We start from the raw sequence: 19559 nt of genomic DNA, 5'->3' as shown, positions 1-19559 counted from the left end.
AAAGCTATTACAACAGTCTAGGCAAGTCATTATAAGAGTCTGAACTATGTTGGTGGTAGTATGTGTAGAGAGAAAGGGAACCATGTAGGAGATGTTGTGAATACAGGATCACAGAGTGCAACTTGTCAGTGGTTTCCTCAACAAAAATAAGAAAGATTGGAGCAGAGGCAGGTTTAGAGGGAGAGATAATCAGTTTAATTTTGGACTTGTAGATTGAGATGCTGATAGAACATAGAGGTGATGTCTATAATATTTGAAGGTGCAGGACCAGAGTTGAGGGTAGAGATTAAGGGTAGATAGATTAATGCTGACTCAACTCATGGAAGCAAATGAGCATACTGCTCAAGAAAGTGAATAAATAGAAGCAAAAGATCCTAGGACATAACTTTAGGGAACATTTGTGGAGGAAAGAAATGGATAATGATCTACCAAAGTAGGCTGAGGAGGGATCAAATCAGTAAGAGATAAACTGATGAGAGCTATGTCATGGAAGCCATGGGAATATAAGAGGATATCAGAAGTAAGATATGGGTGATTGTCAAAAGCTTCAGAGAGCCCAATGGCTATGGATACAAAAGAAAGGCTTTCAGATTTTGGACTTAAGAGATCCTTGATAACCTTTGAGAGAGCATGCTTTCAGTTGAGAACTGGAGCCAGAAGCTATACTTCAAACAGTTGAAAAGAGTACAGAAATGGAGACCGTAAGAGTAGACTATTTGTTCTAGCATGTTGGCAGTGAAAAGGAAGACAGCAATGGGATGACAGTTTGAGCAGATGGCACATTTGAATGAAGTCTTTTTTTAAGGATTATGGACAATTAGGAATGTTTCTAGGTAATGGTTTCCCTCTAGTAGAGATTGGAGATGAGAAAGAAAAAGGTAATCATTATTAGAACAACTTCTTAGAAAATAGAGGAGAGAAAGGGATTGAGAGCACAAATGAAAGGTCTGGCCTTGTCAAGGAGGAGGCCTGTCTGTTCCTGAGATGCTTGGGTAAAACACAACAACATGGGAGAAGATATGCAGGTGTTTTGAGGTATGCCGTTGGAAAGATAAGTAAGCTCCCAATAGATAGCTTCTTTTCTCAGCTAAGTAGCTGGCAGAATTGGCTTGCTGAATGAGATAAAGATGAGGTTGGTATGTTGGGAATTAAAAGACTAAATTTTAGAGAAGTTACTGTGGAGTGTATGGTAGTTATTCAGTGAAGAGTAAGAGCATTTCTGTGTAGCAGTGAGTGCCAATTGAGACTAGGTGACGTATTCATTAAGTGCCATTTCATGAATTCAGCTGGTAGTTTTAGCAACTCCCAAGCATGAGTAGAAAGTTTGCAAAAGTGAGCTAACCATAATAAGGTAGCTGTATTACTATCAGGTTATGGAAGAAGCATCCTAAATGATAGGCTAAGGAGACTATGTTTTATGTTGTAGGCTATAGGGAGTGACTGAAAAGTAAATAACATATTTAGAACTACAGTTATCCATCCACATCACAGGGTCACAGTGCTCTTGCAATCTGGAAAATCTGCATAACATTTTTTGACCCTCCCTTTGTCTCAGAGAAGAAGTCTGAATTTTTTTCTTTTTTTATGGGGTATTTAGAGTACCTTTTTGTAAAATTTGGGTTGATATTATACAATATTATACATATATTTTATGCATTCCTGAGTTTTTAAACTTTTTCTCTGTTTGCTGACCTGTGCATGTCATCTGTGGCTTTTGCAAAACTCCCCAAAATTCCCATTTAATTTTGTATGCCAACCCATGATATATCAAAACCATGATGGGGAAAGTCATGGTGTAGAAGTGATAACTGTATATAGAAAAATAAAATGGTAAAAATGTAAAAACATTACTGTGATAGTATTTTGGAGCAGAGATTAGAGAGGAAAGAGAAGGGAAGCAGGAAGATCAGTTAAAAAGTAGTTTAGAGGTAATAAAATCTTGAACTAAAGTAACTGTAAAAAAAATTTATTCAAATTCAATGAACATTTATTTATTAAGTAGCAGCTATGTGTGAGGCTCTATACTTGACATTAGTTTATTGATGATAGACAAATTTTCAAGCCATTTTAAACTTTCTGATACAGGTAATTCTCTTCATATAAAGGAGTTCAAATATAAATTGAATAAATATTACATGTGGTAGGCACTTCACAAATGCTTGTTGAGTTAAATTATATTGTTCATCTACAGTGATACGTATATTGATAAACAAGCTCTGTTGATTCTCCATCCAACTGAATTTCACTGTCATCACATTAGATATTCTTCTACTTGGTTTCTTTTTATGTGCTAGGTGAAGTCTTTCGAGTGATTGTGAGTCTTTTCTGGGAAGCTCTGCATTGTTCCAGGGCTTGATGGAGTGAACATAGTCATCTACAACAAGACCTTGTGTACAACAACATCATCTCTAGGGAGTCTTTCTTCTATTTGGGCTTTTTGCTGGACTTTCACAACCCTCTTACACTTCACTCCCCTTCACATATACAACAATCCGTGTTCTCTGGCCTATCGGCTGTTCCTTATTTATGATCCTCCATCTCTCAATTCTGTTCATTTTCTCTGACTATCCCCTGTACCTGGCTCTCTTCTCAGCTCAAGCTCATTCATCATTTACCTGGATGCCTTCAATATTCAACTCAAATCCTCTACCCTCTACCCCTAGTCTTTCTAAGATTATCTTCCATTTGTGCTGCATATCTATGTCCATGTGTTTTCATACTCATATCTGTGTATATATCTCTATAAAGATATCTGTATAGTTCTATATGGATATCTATACATGTGATAAATATTCACATCATTATTTCTGTATTTTCTTCCCCATTGGAACAGGAGCTCCTTGAGAGAAGGCATAATGCTGTTGTCTTTTTTGTATAGCCTCAGCACTTGGTATAATGCCTGACACATAATAAGAGCTTCTTGTTTACTAAGTGACAATTGCCATGATAGTGGCAAATACTTTTTGAAACTGCATAAGTTATTTTTTAAAATTAATAACATTGTTAAAATTATCTTTGGTACAAATACTTTTGGAAATCATAAGTTTTCTCTTTTTGGAAGTTAATAGGATTGTTAAACAAAGTTATCTCTGTTACTTTTAAGGACCCTTGCAATGATTTTGACATAAGCATGGGGACATGGACTTTTGAAGGAGAGGTTTTAATGTATGTAAAGCACTTTGTAGTTCAGAGAGTACTAGTATTGTAATATCTCAGAGTTTGAAGGGACCTCAGGAGAGATTTTACCCATACCTGAACAAGAATTCCCTCTGTAACACCCTCAAAAAGTTATCAGCCTTTGCTGGAAGACCAGATGAGACAATAGATGTGACAGTTTTGTAACTCTGTAGGGCTGTAGAAATGTGATCTATTGTTATGGAAATTTTTGAAGAAGATGGTTTCATAGAATCATAAATACAGAGATGGAAGGAACTAGAAAGTACAGTCTCTTCATTTTATAAATGAAGAAACTAAGGCCTAGAGAAATGAAATGACTTAACCAAGGACAGAGAAAATAAATAGCAGAATTGAAATTTGGTCCCTGATTCTCCAATTCCAGATACATCAATTTTGGTTATACTGTCATTTCCCTTCTTTTATATATATAACGGCCTCTCAGCATTTGCAATATGTTATGGGTGTTGTTTTATGTAAATAAAAAATTTTCAAAATATAGTGGAGTCTAAGAGTCTGTTTCTTATCCAAAGATCAGAGTTAGAAGGAGCCTTAGAAAATTATAAGGTATTGGATCTGAAAGGGAACCATTGAGATCAGTACAGATCTGTCATCTTGTAGGTAAAAGGACTGAGGCCCAGAGAAGGAAAGTAAGTTGATGTCAGATTGTAGAAAGGATACTTGGGAAGGTGGAAAGGTATCCAAAAGAGGTGTATCAGGATGGTGAAGATCCTCAAGTTCATATCAGATGATGGTTGCTGAAGAAACTGACTCAGTCAAATGTACAAGAATACAAGTCATTTCCCAGTTGATAAATGATCAAAGGATATGAACAGGCAGTTTTCAGAGGAAGAAATTAAAGCTATCTGTAGTCATATGAAAAAATGCTCTAAATCAGTATTGATTAGAGAGATGCAAATCAAAACAACTGTGAGGTACCACATCACACTTATCATATTGGCTAACATGACAAAACAGGAAGATGATAAATGTTGGAGAAGATGTGGGAAAGTTGGAACACTAATTCATTGTTGGTGGAGCTGTGAGCTGATCCAACCATTCTGGAGAGCAGTTTGGAACTATGTCCAAAGGGCTACAAAAATGTGCATACCTTTTGATCCAGCAATACTTCTTCTAGTACTGTATCCTCAAGAGATCATAAAAATGGGAAAGGGCCTCACATGTACAAAAATATTTATTGCAGCTCTCTTTGTGGTGGCCAAAAACTGGAAATCAAGGGAATGCCAATCAATTGGGCATAATAAACTATGGTATATGAATGTAATGGAATACTACTAATGGAATACTTTTGTGCTATAAGAAATGATGAACAGGAAGACTTCAGAGAGGCCTGGAAAGGCTTATATGAACTGATGCTGAGTGAAAGAAGCAGAACCAGAAGAACTTTGTGCACAGCAACAACCACAGTGTGTGAGGAATTTTTCTGATAGACTTAGTACTTCATTGCAATGCAAGGAGTTAAATAATTCCCAATGGACTCTTGAGGCAAAATGCCTTCCACATCCAGAGAAAGAACTATGAAATATGATCGCAGAAGGAAGTAGACCATTTTCTTTTGTGTTATGTTTTGTTTTGTTTTTTATTCTCCCATTCATTTTAATTCTTCTGTGCAACTTGACTGCTATGAAAATATATTTAATAGGAATGTATGTGTGAAATAAAATATAATATAAAATAAAATATAAAATTGTATGCCATCTCAGGGAGGTTGTGGGGAGGAAGTAGGGAAGGAGGAGAAGAAAGGGGAAAAAAATCTAAGATATATGGAAGTGACTGTAGAAGACTGAAAACAAATAAAATAATTTAATTTAAAAAAAAGAAAGAAAGAAACTGGGAATATTTAGTCTGGAGATTCAAAGATCTTAGGAGGACATAGCTTTCTTCAAGCATCTAAAGGGCTATAACCTGAAAGTACGTTTACCACAGTGTGAGGCATGTAGTAAGTGCTTAATAAATACCTTATTTAAAACAATGTTTTATCTCTCTATCTGGAAGAGGAATTACACTTAATTCTATTTCACCCCAAAAGACAGAACTAGGAGGAAAGAGTGAAAGTTGTAAGAGAAGCAAATTTAGGCTTGACATAAGGAAAAACTTCCTAACAATTACAGTTATCAAAAAATGGAAAAAACCACCTTATTTGGTGGCTTAATGCCCCTTCATTGGTGGTTTTCAAACAAAGACAATGTGGTCACTTATTGAGAATTCTGTAGAGAGAATTCTTTTTCAGATGTGCATTGGACTAGATTTTTACTCAGGTCCTTTCCAACTCTGAAAGGGTAGTTCTTTGATTTTCATTTTGATTTGCCCAAGTTCCTATCTCAGATTACTGATAGAATCAGGAAGGAGCCCACATTTGATGAGTCCTCGATTTTCTGATGCACAACTCTAGCAGTACCTTACAGTTTTAAAAATAATTTTGGTGATATCCTTTATTTTTAATACATACATTTTGCATTGTGTCCTTCTCCCTAACGTGTACCAGAGAGACATGCCTTATAATAAAAAAGAAAAAAGGAGAAAAAATGTTCCACAAAACTAACCAACTTTGGAAAAATTTTTGTGTTACATGCAATATTTTTTACCCAATTCCCCTGTATCTACAAAGAAGCAGGAGGAAGTATATTCTGATACTTCTTCTTTGGGGCTAAGCATGGTCATTACAAATTCAACACATTTAGTTTCTGTTGTGTTTTAGTCATTGGGTAAATGGTTTTCTTGCTTCTGTTTACTTCATTTTGCATTTATTTAGCTGTTTAAATTTTGCAGGAAAACTTGGCTAAATCTTATCCATCTTAGAAAAATTTTCCATTATATCTCTGTTTACTTGACTTGTACAAAAACATTGTATGGTCTTTAGCCAATTGTGGTTAAATTTAATATTTTCTATAAAAGAAGGAAAATTGTGATATATATGCCAACTCTTTTTCCCTTTGCCCTTCCTCATCAGAGGGGAAGACAGCAGAGAATCATCTCATCAAAATGGATGCTTCTTTCGACTTCTCAGAGTATTCCCAGTTTCATAAAGAAGCCTTTGTAATTTTACTGAAGTTGTAATAATCCTCCACTAGAATCCTCCTGTTCTGCTTTGTAATGTTATGGAATCCTCAGTTTTTTCAGACCTGCTAAAAGAGTACTAAATGTGGCAGGTTCTGCCCATCTAGAAAGGCTTCAAGTATGGACTGTATGTGTTTGGTATCTGAAAACCCACCTGGTTTACAAAGAATCATCACCAGATATTTGACCATCCACAGATGAAAAATTTTAGGTCATATTACAGAATGAAAACTATCCTTTAAGAGGGAGAAGGGGGACAGCTAGGTGGCGCAGTGAATCAGCAGGATCTGAGTTCAAATTCCACCTCAGACACTTGACACTAGCTGTGTGACGTTTGGCAAGTCACTTAGCCCCAACTGCCTTGCCTTCCCCCCTCCAAAAGAAAAAAAAGAAAAAAAGGGGGAGAAGGGTTTCAGTCTTACAGTAAAGAAAGTACTCACAGTATGCATAGTAGGTTTCAAAAAATATTTTTTATTGTTAGATTCACGAATCAGTGAAGTGGGTTATAACAATAACCTATTTTAATAATAGCTTGCATTTCAGTAATGTTTTTCAATTGAAAATCTCATTCCATATATTAATTATTTTTATTTTCACTGTAACTCTGGGGCACATTTGATGCAAGTAGTAGTATTCCCATGTTATATATGAAGAAAACAACGGCCAGAAAGGGGGACCTAAACGGCAACAACCAGCACGGGACAGCACCTGGGCCTTGAATCCCAGTCCAGGTTTTTTTATTTCTCCTTCACTACTCCTGACCCTGGTTTCTTTGTATCTTTCCAGTTATTGTTGTTTGATTTATACCACAGTGGAGCCTTTGAATATCAGCTGTCTCCAACCATCCTGAGTCCATCGCTATTTTAATGCTCCTTGCTAGAGGTCATTTTTTGGATTTGGTGCTCTGGGCAATCTCACCCTGCAGTGTTTCCCTTCCTTCATTTAACCTCTGACCTATGAAAACAAGAGTTAATCAGAAGTTCTAAGGTAGCCAAGAGGAAAGGGAAGTGTTTGGTTACAAATTAAATATGAGCCAGTAATAAGCCATAAATTCCCAGTAGCGCTACTACCTTTGCATGTGGGACAGAGTATTTGCACTATAAATTCAAGTTCAGGGTTCTTGGGAGTTGCCACAGATAGGAAATAAATTAGATTCTCTCTCTTGACTCCCAGTGTCCAGTCCTCTGTCTTATTTAAATGTTTTCTTATTGCATCAGGTAGACATTAAGCTAATTTTAATTCTGCATTCTTGAATTCAGTGTATGGTAGCCATATTGTTGCTAAGTCCCTTCTAAAAGCCATTTCATCAACCTATGTATCAGTAGTCATTAGTATATGGAAAGTTTTTTTTTTTTTTAATTTATTGACTCTTCCAGTGTTTTGCCCCCACCCTTCCACTACTAACTGTATATCATGATTTTTTTATATGACAGAGTAAGAAAGTAGAAATGCCTTGTTTAGAAAGATGGAAAGTCTTTGCCAGGGGTTTTTAACCTGGGTACCTGTGGATTCATTTCAGGCTGTCCATGGAAAAGGAAGGGACTAAGTTACATCTCTATTTCAATTTAATTGGTTTCCTTCATAATCTTATGCACTTTATGTATTTAAAAGCATTATTCTGAGAGAGAATCCACAGGCTTCCCTAGACTATCATGGAGTCCATAGTATAAGACAAAAGTTAAGAACCCCTGCTCCAGAGGCACTATTGTATGGGGGAAAAGAACATTGGATTTGGAATCAGACAACCTATGTACAAATTCCAACTGTGCTACTTATTTATTACCTGTGTGATCTTGGGCAGGCCACAACTTCAGTGGACCTCAGTTTCCTTTTTTGGTAAAACGAAAGGAGGGTACTAGAGGACAACTAAGTTCCACTAGAATCTCTTTTTTCTGCTTTTTTACCTTTCATTTGCTTGCCTTATGAGATATAAATTATTACTTTAAGTACTCTTAATTTGTGTGTGTGTGTGTGTGTGTGTGTGTGTGTGTGTGTTGCTCAGTACCTGTTACTGAATTAAGGCAGAAGGATTTCAGGGTGGGAAAGAAGCCTCTAGAAAAAGTTGTCAAAGAAGTTCATTGATATAGGTGGTATAAATGGTTTTATGATATAGCTAGGCACTTACAGAGGTACACTTGACTGTCAGAATAAGAAGGAGTTGTGAGGTAAAAATAAGTTGAAATGGAGAGTACTCTTAGTAAGCAAACGTCCTTTCAGAATTTTCACTAGTTTAATACTAACTTTTTTAAAAAAAATGAAAACCTGTTATTAGAATCTCTGATATATATAATACTTTTTATAACTATATGAGACGCAGCAGGGTATACTGGAGAGAGAACACTTTTTTTTTTTTAACAACTAGCACTAACTGTGTGTGAGCTGAGGCAAGTCAATTCCTTTCACTGGGACTTAGTTTTCTCATTTTTAAAATGAGAGGATTGGATTATTTAATCTCTAAATCACCTTCAGTGTTTCACATTTATGTTCTAAGTTCCCTCTCATCCCTAAAATTGTGTTCTAAGGGACCTTCCAGATATGAAATTTTATGATTCTATTACTTGTCATCTTGGACAAGTCAATTCTAAACTTTTACTTCTTTATCTGTAAAAACTGGGCTCACAATACAGATTTGTTACAAGCAGCAACGGAGGAAAAGGTGTCGGATGCCTTACGTAAATATGAGAGGCTATTATTATAAATAGATTTCTTTTAAAAATGCTCCCTTTAGGGGAAAAGACATTGAATCTTGAAGCTTTAAAAAAATGGCTGTACTCTCTCATGTGTGATTAAAATCTAGAAACTGAACACTTCAGCTTAGATTGAACTATTTACATTTTTGTGTTTCTGAATATAACATGTAAACTAATTTCTAAAGCAGTAAAGAGCTGTCACATGACTAATGCCCCAGGAGTACAGCAATAAGAAAATATACTGAACCATTGGGAGCCAGCCAAAGTTGTATTGCTCAGAATAGTTAAAGCTAAGGGATACTGCATTTAATGTCTTTTGAAAGATTCTAGTTTGTAGTTGGAATTTCAAAGTGGGAACTTCAAATCTTAGTCCTAAAACTTCAGATATACAGTTGAAGCTAGATGTGACCTTAGAACATAGAAGAATATTAGAACTATCATTTTGTTTTCTGAAGTTCCTTTTAGAACTAGTTAGGACCATAGAGTATAAAATGTTAGCATATAACAGAAGGTTGTAAAGCAAAGAACATAGAATGTTTGATTTAGAAGGAGCCTTAGAATTCTGAAGTGATAGTGTTGGAAGATCTTAAAGATCATTTAGTCTAACCATCTCTTCTTAAAAAAGATGACTTCCTAAGTACATGATAGGGAAAAAAGCAATTTGAAATGAGATTGATAGATTCACAGAAAATTCCCTTTTACATTGTGCTATGTATATTGAAATGATCTTTTTGGGGTGTCTGTGATCTAAATTAAAAAAATTTTTAAAGTACAATTTGAGTGTGGTATAAACCAGATGGGAATTCTTCTGAAAATGCTCTGAGACAGGGGTGAGGAACCTATGGCCTCAAGGCCACATGTGGCCTTCTAGGTCCTTGGGTGAGGCCTTTTGACTGAGTCCAGGTTTTACAGAACAAATTCTTTTATTAAGGGCATTTGTTCCATGAATTTTGGGTTCAGTCAAAGGTCCATACTTAAGGACCTAGAGGGCCACATGTGACCTTGAAGCCACAGGTTCTTCACCCTTAATGCACTAGAAACATATGAGTTATCATTGTGATATAAAAGCCCCCAAAGATAATTCAATTTAGGCTGTATTTAGGTATCCAGAGCAAGGGAAAGGTTTGTTCCCTTGACCTTTGATTCTTATTTGCCTAATGCCTCAAATAGAGATTTCCATTTCCATTTCCAGTCTCTACGATTCTGGGCAATTCATGTTGCTTCTTTACCTCCATTTCCCTGTCTTTAAAATGGGGATGACGTTTTTTCATCTGTGGCTTAATAAATTAGTTTGATTTAGTTAGTATGCATCAGTACCTGATACTCATTTGGGCTTCTTGTGCAACCATTCCTGTTCCTTTGTTCCCTTTCTCTGTTGAAATTGTGTCCTTTTCCCCTTAGGCTATGAAAGCTTAACTGAAACTAAACTTAGCTTTAGCACCTCACCAACCCATTACATTATATTACAGAAGTAATTTAAAGGAAAAAGTAAGATGTTCTGAATTGGAGGAAGCTTGAAGGGCTATAAATGCAGGTGGAGGCAGCTTCACACACTCACTCTATAAGTTGATGAAAGGCCTGTCCTCTAGGCTTCGTAGAAAATACCTGAGAATTACAGCAAATTGTCTGTGGAGGTGTCATTACTACAAAGATATTATGTTACCACCACTTCAGTAGTGATACCAGGAAAGTGTCTTCCAGCTTTCCTACCTAGTAATCTTCAATCATTGCAATAATTTTATATAAAGAAAGAAGACAAAACCTATTTCTTTTAGGAAAAAAACCCCAACCTTGTTATTGAATCATAATCAAGGTGGGGTGGGGGGGGGAGAGTTTTATTTCCAAATATTCAAAATGAGTCCCTTTTTGCAGATTTACACATATACAAAAGATTGAAGACAACATTTTCCCACTGTGGTACGTACAGTGTATTTATCTGCCCTAAATTATAGTAAGATTAAAGAGTTGGGAAGGACCTCAGAGGCCATTTATTTCTAACCCCTCATTTTGTAGATGAAAAATCCAAAGTCACACAACAGATCTGGAATTTACGTACTCTGGCTTCACATCCAACACTTTTCCACTATGCTGTGTTGATGTGTTAATAATACATATATTGTTATTTAAGTAGCATTTTAATTAGTTTATTAATAATATAACCATGTGGTGTGGAGGAAATAGCACTGGACTTGGACATCAAAAGATAAGGTTTCAAACACTGCCCTACTAATTACTAGCTGTGTGACCTTGGACAATTTACCTTTCAGTTTTTGTTTTTTTTTGTGGGTCTGGGATTTCGTCAGTGTGGGGAGCCCTTACAAGGAAACAGTTTCCTCATCTGTAAAAGGAGTGTCTGGGTTAGGTCATCTCTAAGACTCCTTCCATCTTAGAACTCTGTGATCTTAAACCTTTGTCATACCTCTGCCACTACCCCAATTTTAGTGTCAGCTGCCTGATTTATAAAATAGGAAGAATATCTGTTCTCACAGCAGTGTTTTGGTGTACAAATGTGATAATTAATGTTAAAACACAATATTGTACATTACAGGCTTACTATGTACAACATTGTCCTCAACAGTGTCATTTCATAGGTCAAAGGATGATAGAATCGTGCACCCAGAGCTGGAAAGGACCTCAGACATTTATCACATGATTTTGCAAATGAGGAAACTGAGACTCAGAGAAGGTTAAGTTACTTACCTAAGGTTAAATAGATATAAAGTAGCAAAGCCAAGATTCAAACTCTGTGACCCTAGGTTTGGTGCTCCTCCATATAATAATGAGATCATATTTCCATACTAATTAATAATTTTCTCAATCCCCACGGAAATCTTTTGATGTAATGCAAGGATTATTACCTTTATTTTAGGGATAAAGAACCTTTAGCCTCTATGAGACAGACAAAAGTGACTAACTTGGGGTCACATGGCTAAGTGGCAGAACTGGGACTTGAACCAAGAATTCTGGTTCCAAGTACAGAGCTCTTGCCATTAGTCCACACAGCCTTTCATAAACTCAGGCGTAAACCAATCAGTAAACATTGATTAAATCTGTATTATGTGCTGGGCAGTATAGATACAAATGAAGAAGGAGCTGACATTCTACTATGGCACAAGTTCTCGAACTTCTTACTCTCAAGATTCTCTTACACTCTTAAAAATTATAAAGGACCTCAAAAGAGTTTTCACTTATATTGGATATAGATAAATAGATAGATACAGACACATATATATATATACATATATACACATGTATATTTATATACATGCATATATATCTATGTTTATCATATTAGAAATTCAAACATTATTATGAAAATAATTTTAACATTATGAACCCAATGAAAGGGTCTTGAAGACTCTCCAAACCCCAAGTTCACTCCTGGAACCACAGTTTGAGAACTACTGTGTTAAGGAAATATGCCATCTTACAAAAATATAGACTATATACAAAAAGAAAATCACACAGTGACTGATAGAGTGGGGGGCCTAGGGAGGCACAACGCTAACAACTAAGAAAAATCAGAAAAGGCCTCTTGAAGAAAGTAACACCTAAGGTGAGCCTTGAGAGGCCCTAGCAGATCCAAGAGATGGAGATGAGTAGGGAGAGAATATTCTGGCATTAGGGGCCAAGGAGGACAACCTGGGCAAAGTAAAGTGTTCTGATAGGTCCAGTATGTTAAACAGAATTTCCTGACTGGGGAGGCATCTGAGCAGGCTTCATGGAAGATGTGAGGCTGAAATAGAGCTTTAAAGTACAAGTCAGAATTCAGCAGTTAAGGGTTGAGGTTCAGGACTTATGAATAGTCAGAGTAAGCCTGGAGCAAAAAGGGTATGTTATTGACCTGTAGAAGGGGGCTCATTGTGGGGAGGTAAAGAGGAACCTTGAATGCTAAGAAGTTTGAACTTTATTGAACCTACAGTTTATTCTCTTAGAATAAATAAATATGTTTCACTTCCCTATATGGGGAAGCCCTGTTTACTAGATGATGACAGACACACTTTAAGTGGAGTTGGGGTTTCAATATCCTCACCTGAGACAGAGGAAACCCCCACTGCGCTGACCAATCTGATTTAATGAAGCCGTACAGGAAACTCTCTTAGCTCTGAAGCAAGATAAAGTTCAGCTGTGAACCCTGGCCTCCCAGCAAGGGAAAACAGGAGCTCTTTGAAGGGGGACACAGCCACACTGCCCTCACTAGATAGCCATCAGTCAATGCATGAGGGGAAGTATGAGGAGCTTTTATAACAAGGTCAGGCAGCTGGTGAAATCAGATGCCCTTAAGAATGTTAATAAGGTCCTGAAGATGTTAATAAACCTTTGCCTTGGTTTATGATTCTAAATTTTGTGGAAAAGGGAGTTGATTTGGTTAGATCAGATAGGAAGTATACTTTATAAGGATTATAACAAATGGAAAATTGAATTTCAGAGATTGGAAGGGACCTTAAATCATTGAGTGTTAAAACTGAAGGAGACATAACCTGCTGGAACATAGAGCATAGAATGAGAGTGATAGAAGAGAACTTAGAACATGAACTTTTGTACCTAGAACAGTCCTTAAAAACCATTTAGCATAGCTCATCATAAACAGGAAGAAACTGAGGTCTGGAGAGACAAAGTGATTTTAGTGTTCCCATTTATCGAGACAATAATGAAAGAAAATTGAGCCAGTCATAACATTATTTCAGGAATCATCCCTAAAATACTAAAAGGGTTTTCATCATTCAATAATTATTGTTGTTAGTTGCAGCTAACTTTTTTGTAATGATGATGATATTTTCTTCTGACTATCCTACTAGGTAAATAGTCTGTGAATTTTTCTCTCCATTATGCAGATGAAGAAATGGAAGGTCATTTGAGAAAAGTTAACTTATCTAGGGTCACTTAACTAATTTGGTAGAGCTGGGACTTGAACCCTGTTTTTTGGACTTGCAATACTCTACAACATTGTTGAGACCCTTTCGCATGTCTGTGAAAGTAGACATGCCCTTTTTTTTTTTTTTTGGTTTGCTTTTCTTCCAGTCTTTTGGTGGTTGGCTCTTATTCCTGATACCCCTCCTTTCGTCTTGTTTACAAAGACTCCTCTAATCTTTATGGGGAGTCTCCTTTGGAGAGGCTTTCTCCAGAGAATCATAATAGCTTTTTAACTCTGCTGAGGTTTGTTTAGCAGAAAGGGAATGGAGAAACTTATCTGCTACCTAATCCCTCTTGAATGTTTACATTGCTGTGCTGAACTAAATGCTGTTTAAAGTGGCAACCATCATAATAACCAGTATTCCGCTGCCAGAATTGATTGAAACCTATTACAATAAGTGATAATACTGTCATATAAGTAAAAAGTTAAGTTGCTTATCAGCCCATTTTGATAAGCTACTTAAATTTTATAGTAGCATGTCTCAGTGTCAAACAAATGTTAATGATAGAGGGCTGTTCACTTTCTCTGTAATGGATATTTCATCTCACATCATTTATTATCCCAAGTTGAATAGTTTAGTTAGCACAGGGGCCTGATTTCCTTAGAGGTGGCAGGATACAGTTGTAATGTGTTCAGTTTGGGGGTAATACAGTTTAGAGGAACATTGACAAGATGAGGCTTGTTAGAGAAGTTGAATGAAGATGGAGGTGATGAAGGGACTAAAAATCTTGTCATTGAAGAATACTTGAAGGAAATATGGGATGTTTAGTGGAAGTAATAATAATAGTCGCTTAAAGCTATCTAGCTTTTAAGGTTTACAGAGCATTTCTCACAATAACTCCAATGAATATTATTGTCCCTAGTTTACAAACAAAGAAAGTGAGGCCTCAGAAAAGTCATGTGACATAGTTTGAGCTCTAGAGAGGTCACAGTAGAACTAGAACAGGAGTTTTATTCTACTTTTTTTTGTCCACTGCATTTTTCATTGCACCCCACTAAAGAAGTGAAGGCTTAGGTTGTTAAGGATCCCAGGCTTCAACTCAGGAGTACTGGAATTTCCATGAGGAGAAGAAGGGAAAAGGTCTTGTTCTGTTTCTTCCCAGAAGGCAAACTTATTAGCAGTGGGTGAAAGCATGGCTTTGTCAAGAACAGATCGTGCCAGATTAACCTTTTCTTTGATAGAACTGCTAGCCCAGTAAATGATCAGTGGAATGCTGTAGATGTAATTTAATTAGATTTTAGAAAATCATTGAAAAAAGGCTCTAAGGCAGTTCTTGTGGGAAAAAATGGAGAAATTTCAGTTGAATGATAGTACAGTTAGGTGCATTCTGAAGTGGCTGAATGGCCAGACCCAGAAAGCTAGTCCTTGATCATTGTTTCAATATCAACTTGGAAGAGAGTCGGTAGTATAATTTCCCCAGAGATTATTCTCTTTAAATTCTGCACCCTCACTTGGAGATCTCCCCTTGGATCAGTTATTGTCTCTCTGTATATGGTTGTCATATCTATATGTCTAGAATTACTTTTCCTTCTGAACCATACAGTTTCACAATCACCAACTGCCTCTTGGACATGTCTACCTGGATTTCAGGTGGGCATCTCAAACTCAGCATGTCAAAAATACAACTCATTAACTTTTTCCCCCAAAACTCACTTCTGTATTCTGTATTACAACATTTAAAGAATTACATAAATGTCAGCTATTATAAATATTATAAATGGTTTCTAAGGCTATTGTGATTTGGAGTCTGTGCATATGACATAACGTAAGGGGGAAGTAATTTGTGTTTATTTGTGCTGTTTTGGAGCTATTATTATGTATTCAATAATGATAGGTAAATAGAAATTTTTTTTCTGCTGGTCTTGGGGGTAGAAAGAAAGTTTTCATATACAAAGATAGAATATGTGGATTTCAGTTAATTTCTTCTCCATAAAAGCCTCTTTATTTTTGAGGTATAGCAAGAATTCATGATGAATACTTATTTGCTCCATGAATACTTATTTGCTCCATATTCTTTATAAAGAACCTTTAAAGAAAAACAATAGCTGGCCTCTACTAAAGACCACTCTTCAGTATGTCATCAGGGTTGGAAGGTGGCAAGGTGTTCTCAACAGCTCTGCAAGTCCAGCACAAGCTCTGACAGTTCCTGCCAAAATGTAAGAGTCTTTGAATAGATCCCTAATGAAAGACTATGTATCTTTTTGTCTGAGGACCAGCCTGCCTGAATTCTGCCATGCTCAAAAAGTTGGCTAACATAGGACTAATTTTTTTGGCCACATCAACTCTTGCAGACTGGTTTATGGTGCAGAGAGGCTGCTCTCTCCAGTGGTGCAGCCCCCGGCACTGCCACCCTTGATAATGAAATCATCAGTCCCTGAAGTATTAAGTAAAAATTAAGCAAGTATAAAGGGGTGATTTGCATTTCAACCATCTCTTTATAACATAGCCTATGAAATGGAGATCTTTTTAGGACATAGAAATAGTACCATAGGTTGTTAGATCAGGGATAGCAGATCTTATTTGTCTGTCTTTATATTTTCCCTTTTGCATATATCACTATTCTCTTTATTCAGCAGATGCTTTTAAATGTTCATTAAATTAACTAAAAAAGTGTACTTGACTTGAAATCATGGTTTGGGGTTTTGACGTTTTAACTCACATTCAGTATTTTTCTTTTTCTTTTCCAGCTATCTCCCCTGGTTTGAAGTTTTTTATAAACTACTCAACATCTTGGCAGATTATACAGCAAAAGGACAGGTATTTATATTATACCTTTAAAAACAAAAACAAAAAATAACTGATTCTGTGTCTAATGCTAGAAGAATTTTCCACTAGGCTAACCTGATTAGTGGAAAGAGTCCCAGAATAGGAATCAGGAGACTTGTGTTCAAATCACTGCTCTACCATTTGACTACAGGCAAGTCCCTTAACAGTTTCATCTGTAAAATGAGGCGTTTGAACTAGACAATCTCTTAAGGTCCTTCCTGCTCTAATATTCTATTTGTGTTCCAACAGTCTGTGTTCTACTGGTCCTTCTAGGGTCCTGACAGTCTGTGATTTTATTTAGTGGCATATCTCTACACAGAGATCAAAGTACTTATCAAGTATACCTGACACTCCTAATATTAAATATCTTGTAACAAAGAGGTTACATAACTTTCTTGATCATGGAAAGTTGTCTGTAGGCATAGGTCTTCTTGTACTTTGTCATTGCTTTCTGACCCTTCCTTTAAACAGGTTTAGTTCTCATTAGGTTCAGAGACATCTTTCAAGGTATGAGATTATAGATTGTTAACAAGTATGTTATGACTTTATTGTGTGTTATAACTTATTTTTTAAATTTTATTCTTTATTTTTTATTGGAGCTATAGATCACAAGCCCTTTCTTTCAAAGTATTTGGAGTGAGTTTCTTAACTGTTAGCTTTGCAGTGTAAAAATAGTAAAAAAAAAAAAGGTAAGGACATCTTGAAGAGCATTAGAACCAGAAAAAAATCATTATCATCACAGTTGACATTTATATATTGACTTATACTTTACAAGACATTTTGAGTGCCATATCTTATGTGATCATTACAACAACCCCTTGAAGTAGGCAGCTATTCTTATCTACATTTTTCAGAAGAGGAAACTGATGACCATAGAGAAGATAGGACTTTGAAGAGATCACAGAGCTAGTGACAGATTCAGATCTCTTTTCATTGGCCCTAGTTTCACCTGATAGAGCCATGAAGAGTTGGACTTTTTCTTCTATATGACAATGTTCTACCTTTTTTTAAATAAGAGTTTTTTTTTCAAATTGCATTTAAAAGCAATTTGTAACTTTCATTTTTTTCAGTTCTGAGTTCCACATTCTCTCCCTTCCTTCTTCCCCTTCATCTTCCCTGAGATAGTAAGCAATTAGATGTAGATTATACATGTGCAGTCATGCAAAACATACTTCCGTACTGGCAGTGCTACAGAAGAAAACACAGACACCACCCCCGACAAAAAAAATACAGTTTAAAAAAGTATGCTTTAATTTATATTACATCTTGTAATGTTCCCTATGTCTCCTGTTTGGTCACAGATTCTTTCTTTATCCATAGATATGACAAATAAAATATTTTATACTTTCCTGATTTGTTTATGGTATCATGTACCCATTCCAACTTTATCTTAGTTTATGGTGTGAGATATTGGTCTATATCTAGCTTCTGCCAAATTGCTTTCCAGTTTTCCCAGCAATTTTTGTCAGATATTGAGCTCTTGACCTAAAAACTCAGATCTTTGTGTTTATCAAATACAAGATTACTGTAGTCCTTTACTACTCTGTATTGTGTACCTAATCTGTTGCACTGATCCACCACTCTATTTCATAGCCAGTACTAGATTGTTTTGATGATTACCTCTCTGTAATACAGTTTGAAATCTGGAACTACTCAGCTACCTTCCTTCACATTTTTTTCCCATTGATTGCCATTGATATTGATATTCCTTTGATATTTTGATCTTTTGTTCTTTTAGATGAATTTTTTTTATTGTTTTTTTCTAGCTCTGCAGGATAATTTTTGGTAGTCTGATTGGAATGGCATTGAAGGAGTAAATTAATTTAGGTAGAATTGTCATTTTTATTACATTGACTTGGCCTACCCATGAGCAATGAATGTTTTTCTCATTGTAATGTTCTACATTTTTAAAGACTATAATCATATATCTACCACTGATCCCTCACCACCTTCTAGGCCCTCACTACTCTAGGCTAAATATCTCCAATTCTTTCAATAGATCCTCATATAGCATGGTCTCTAGTCCTCCCAGTTACCCTTTTCTGCATGCTCAAATTTTTTATGATTATCCCGAAATTTTACCTCCCTAACTGAACACAATTCTTTGGATAGATTTTGACAGAGTAAATGATCAGTCACTTTCCTTGTTTTGACCACTAGTTTTTTTGGATACCAAGTTAGATTGCTGGCTTTCATTGAGCTTGCAGTCTACTATAGTCCATCTCTTCCTGAACCTCCACAAAACTGGGGTTGCTGGGCCCAGACCAATGCTGCTTCTGTTTTGTCCAGAGGGGACCTGTCCCTTCACAGGATCTACCTCACTGGATCATTACTGTAGGCATTGGCAAGGGAATCGGCATATTCACCTTCTGATGCTACTTCCAAATTCTCCCTCTAACATGATCACATAGCAGCAGCCCTTTCTCCAAACTTATCACCTGATCCACAACCTGATGGTCATTACCAATTTACTGCCTAGGACATTCTCCATGAGATCAGTGACTAACTTACACTATCCCTAAGTACCCCAACTCTCACTTTCATAATAAGGAACTTTAACATATATGTTGATGTTCTCACAAATACCTTAACTTCATAGTTCCTCCATTTGTTCAACTACCACATGCTACTCTTTTATTACACCTCAGATTCCCACAGAGGTGGTCATTCCCTGTACCTTGCCCTTAAAGTGCTTCACCTCCATGATCAAGAAACTCTGACATTCCTCTACCATTAATACTCGTTTGTCATTCTCTCTTTCTCTATGCCCTGTTCCTTCCAAATGTATTCATCCTCACCATGATCTACAGTTTCACCTCTCCTCAATATTTTGCTGAACTATTATCCCCATTCTGGCTAGCCTCTCTTCCTATCTACATCTTGGTGTTTTGGTGAAACAGTACACACACTCTCTTCTTCTCTCAGATTCCTTGCT

General features: G+C 36.3%; 1 protein-coding gene across 8 annotated transcripts in view; it reads left to right on the top strand.

The window, feature by feature from the left end:
* The window catches only part of DENND1A (DENN domain containing 1A), a 695411-nt gene that overhangs the window by 303780 nt on the left and 372072 nt on the right, over positions 1-19559 (top strand). For all 8 annotated transcript variants that reach the window (XM_072631873.1, XM_072631875.1, XM_072631872.1 and 5 more), the window contains one exon: positions 16546-16615. In XM_072631873.1, the coding sequence (XP_072487974.1) occupies positions 16546-16615 (70 nt within the window). The remainder of the gene's footprint in view (positions 1-16545; positions 16616-19559) is intronic.

Source organism: Notamacropus eugenii, chromosome 1 (genome assembly GCF_028372415.1).
Source record: "Notamacropus eugenii isolate mMacEug1 chromosome 1, mMacEug1.pri_v2, whole genome shotgun sequence".
Taxonomy (NCBI): Eukaryota; Metazoa; Chordata; class Mammalia; order Diprotodontia; family Macropodidae; genus Notamacropus; species Notamacropus eugenii.
Note: the sequence above shows the minus strand (reverse complement) of the source record. Positions and strands in the feature narration are given on the sequence as shown.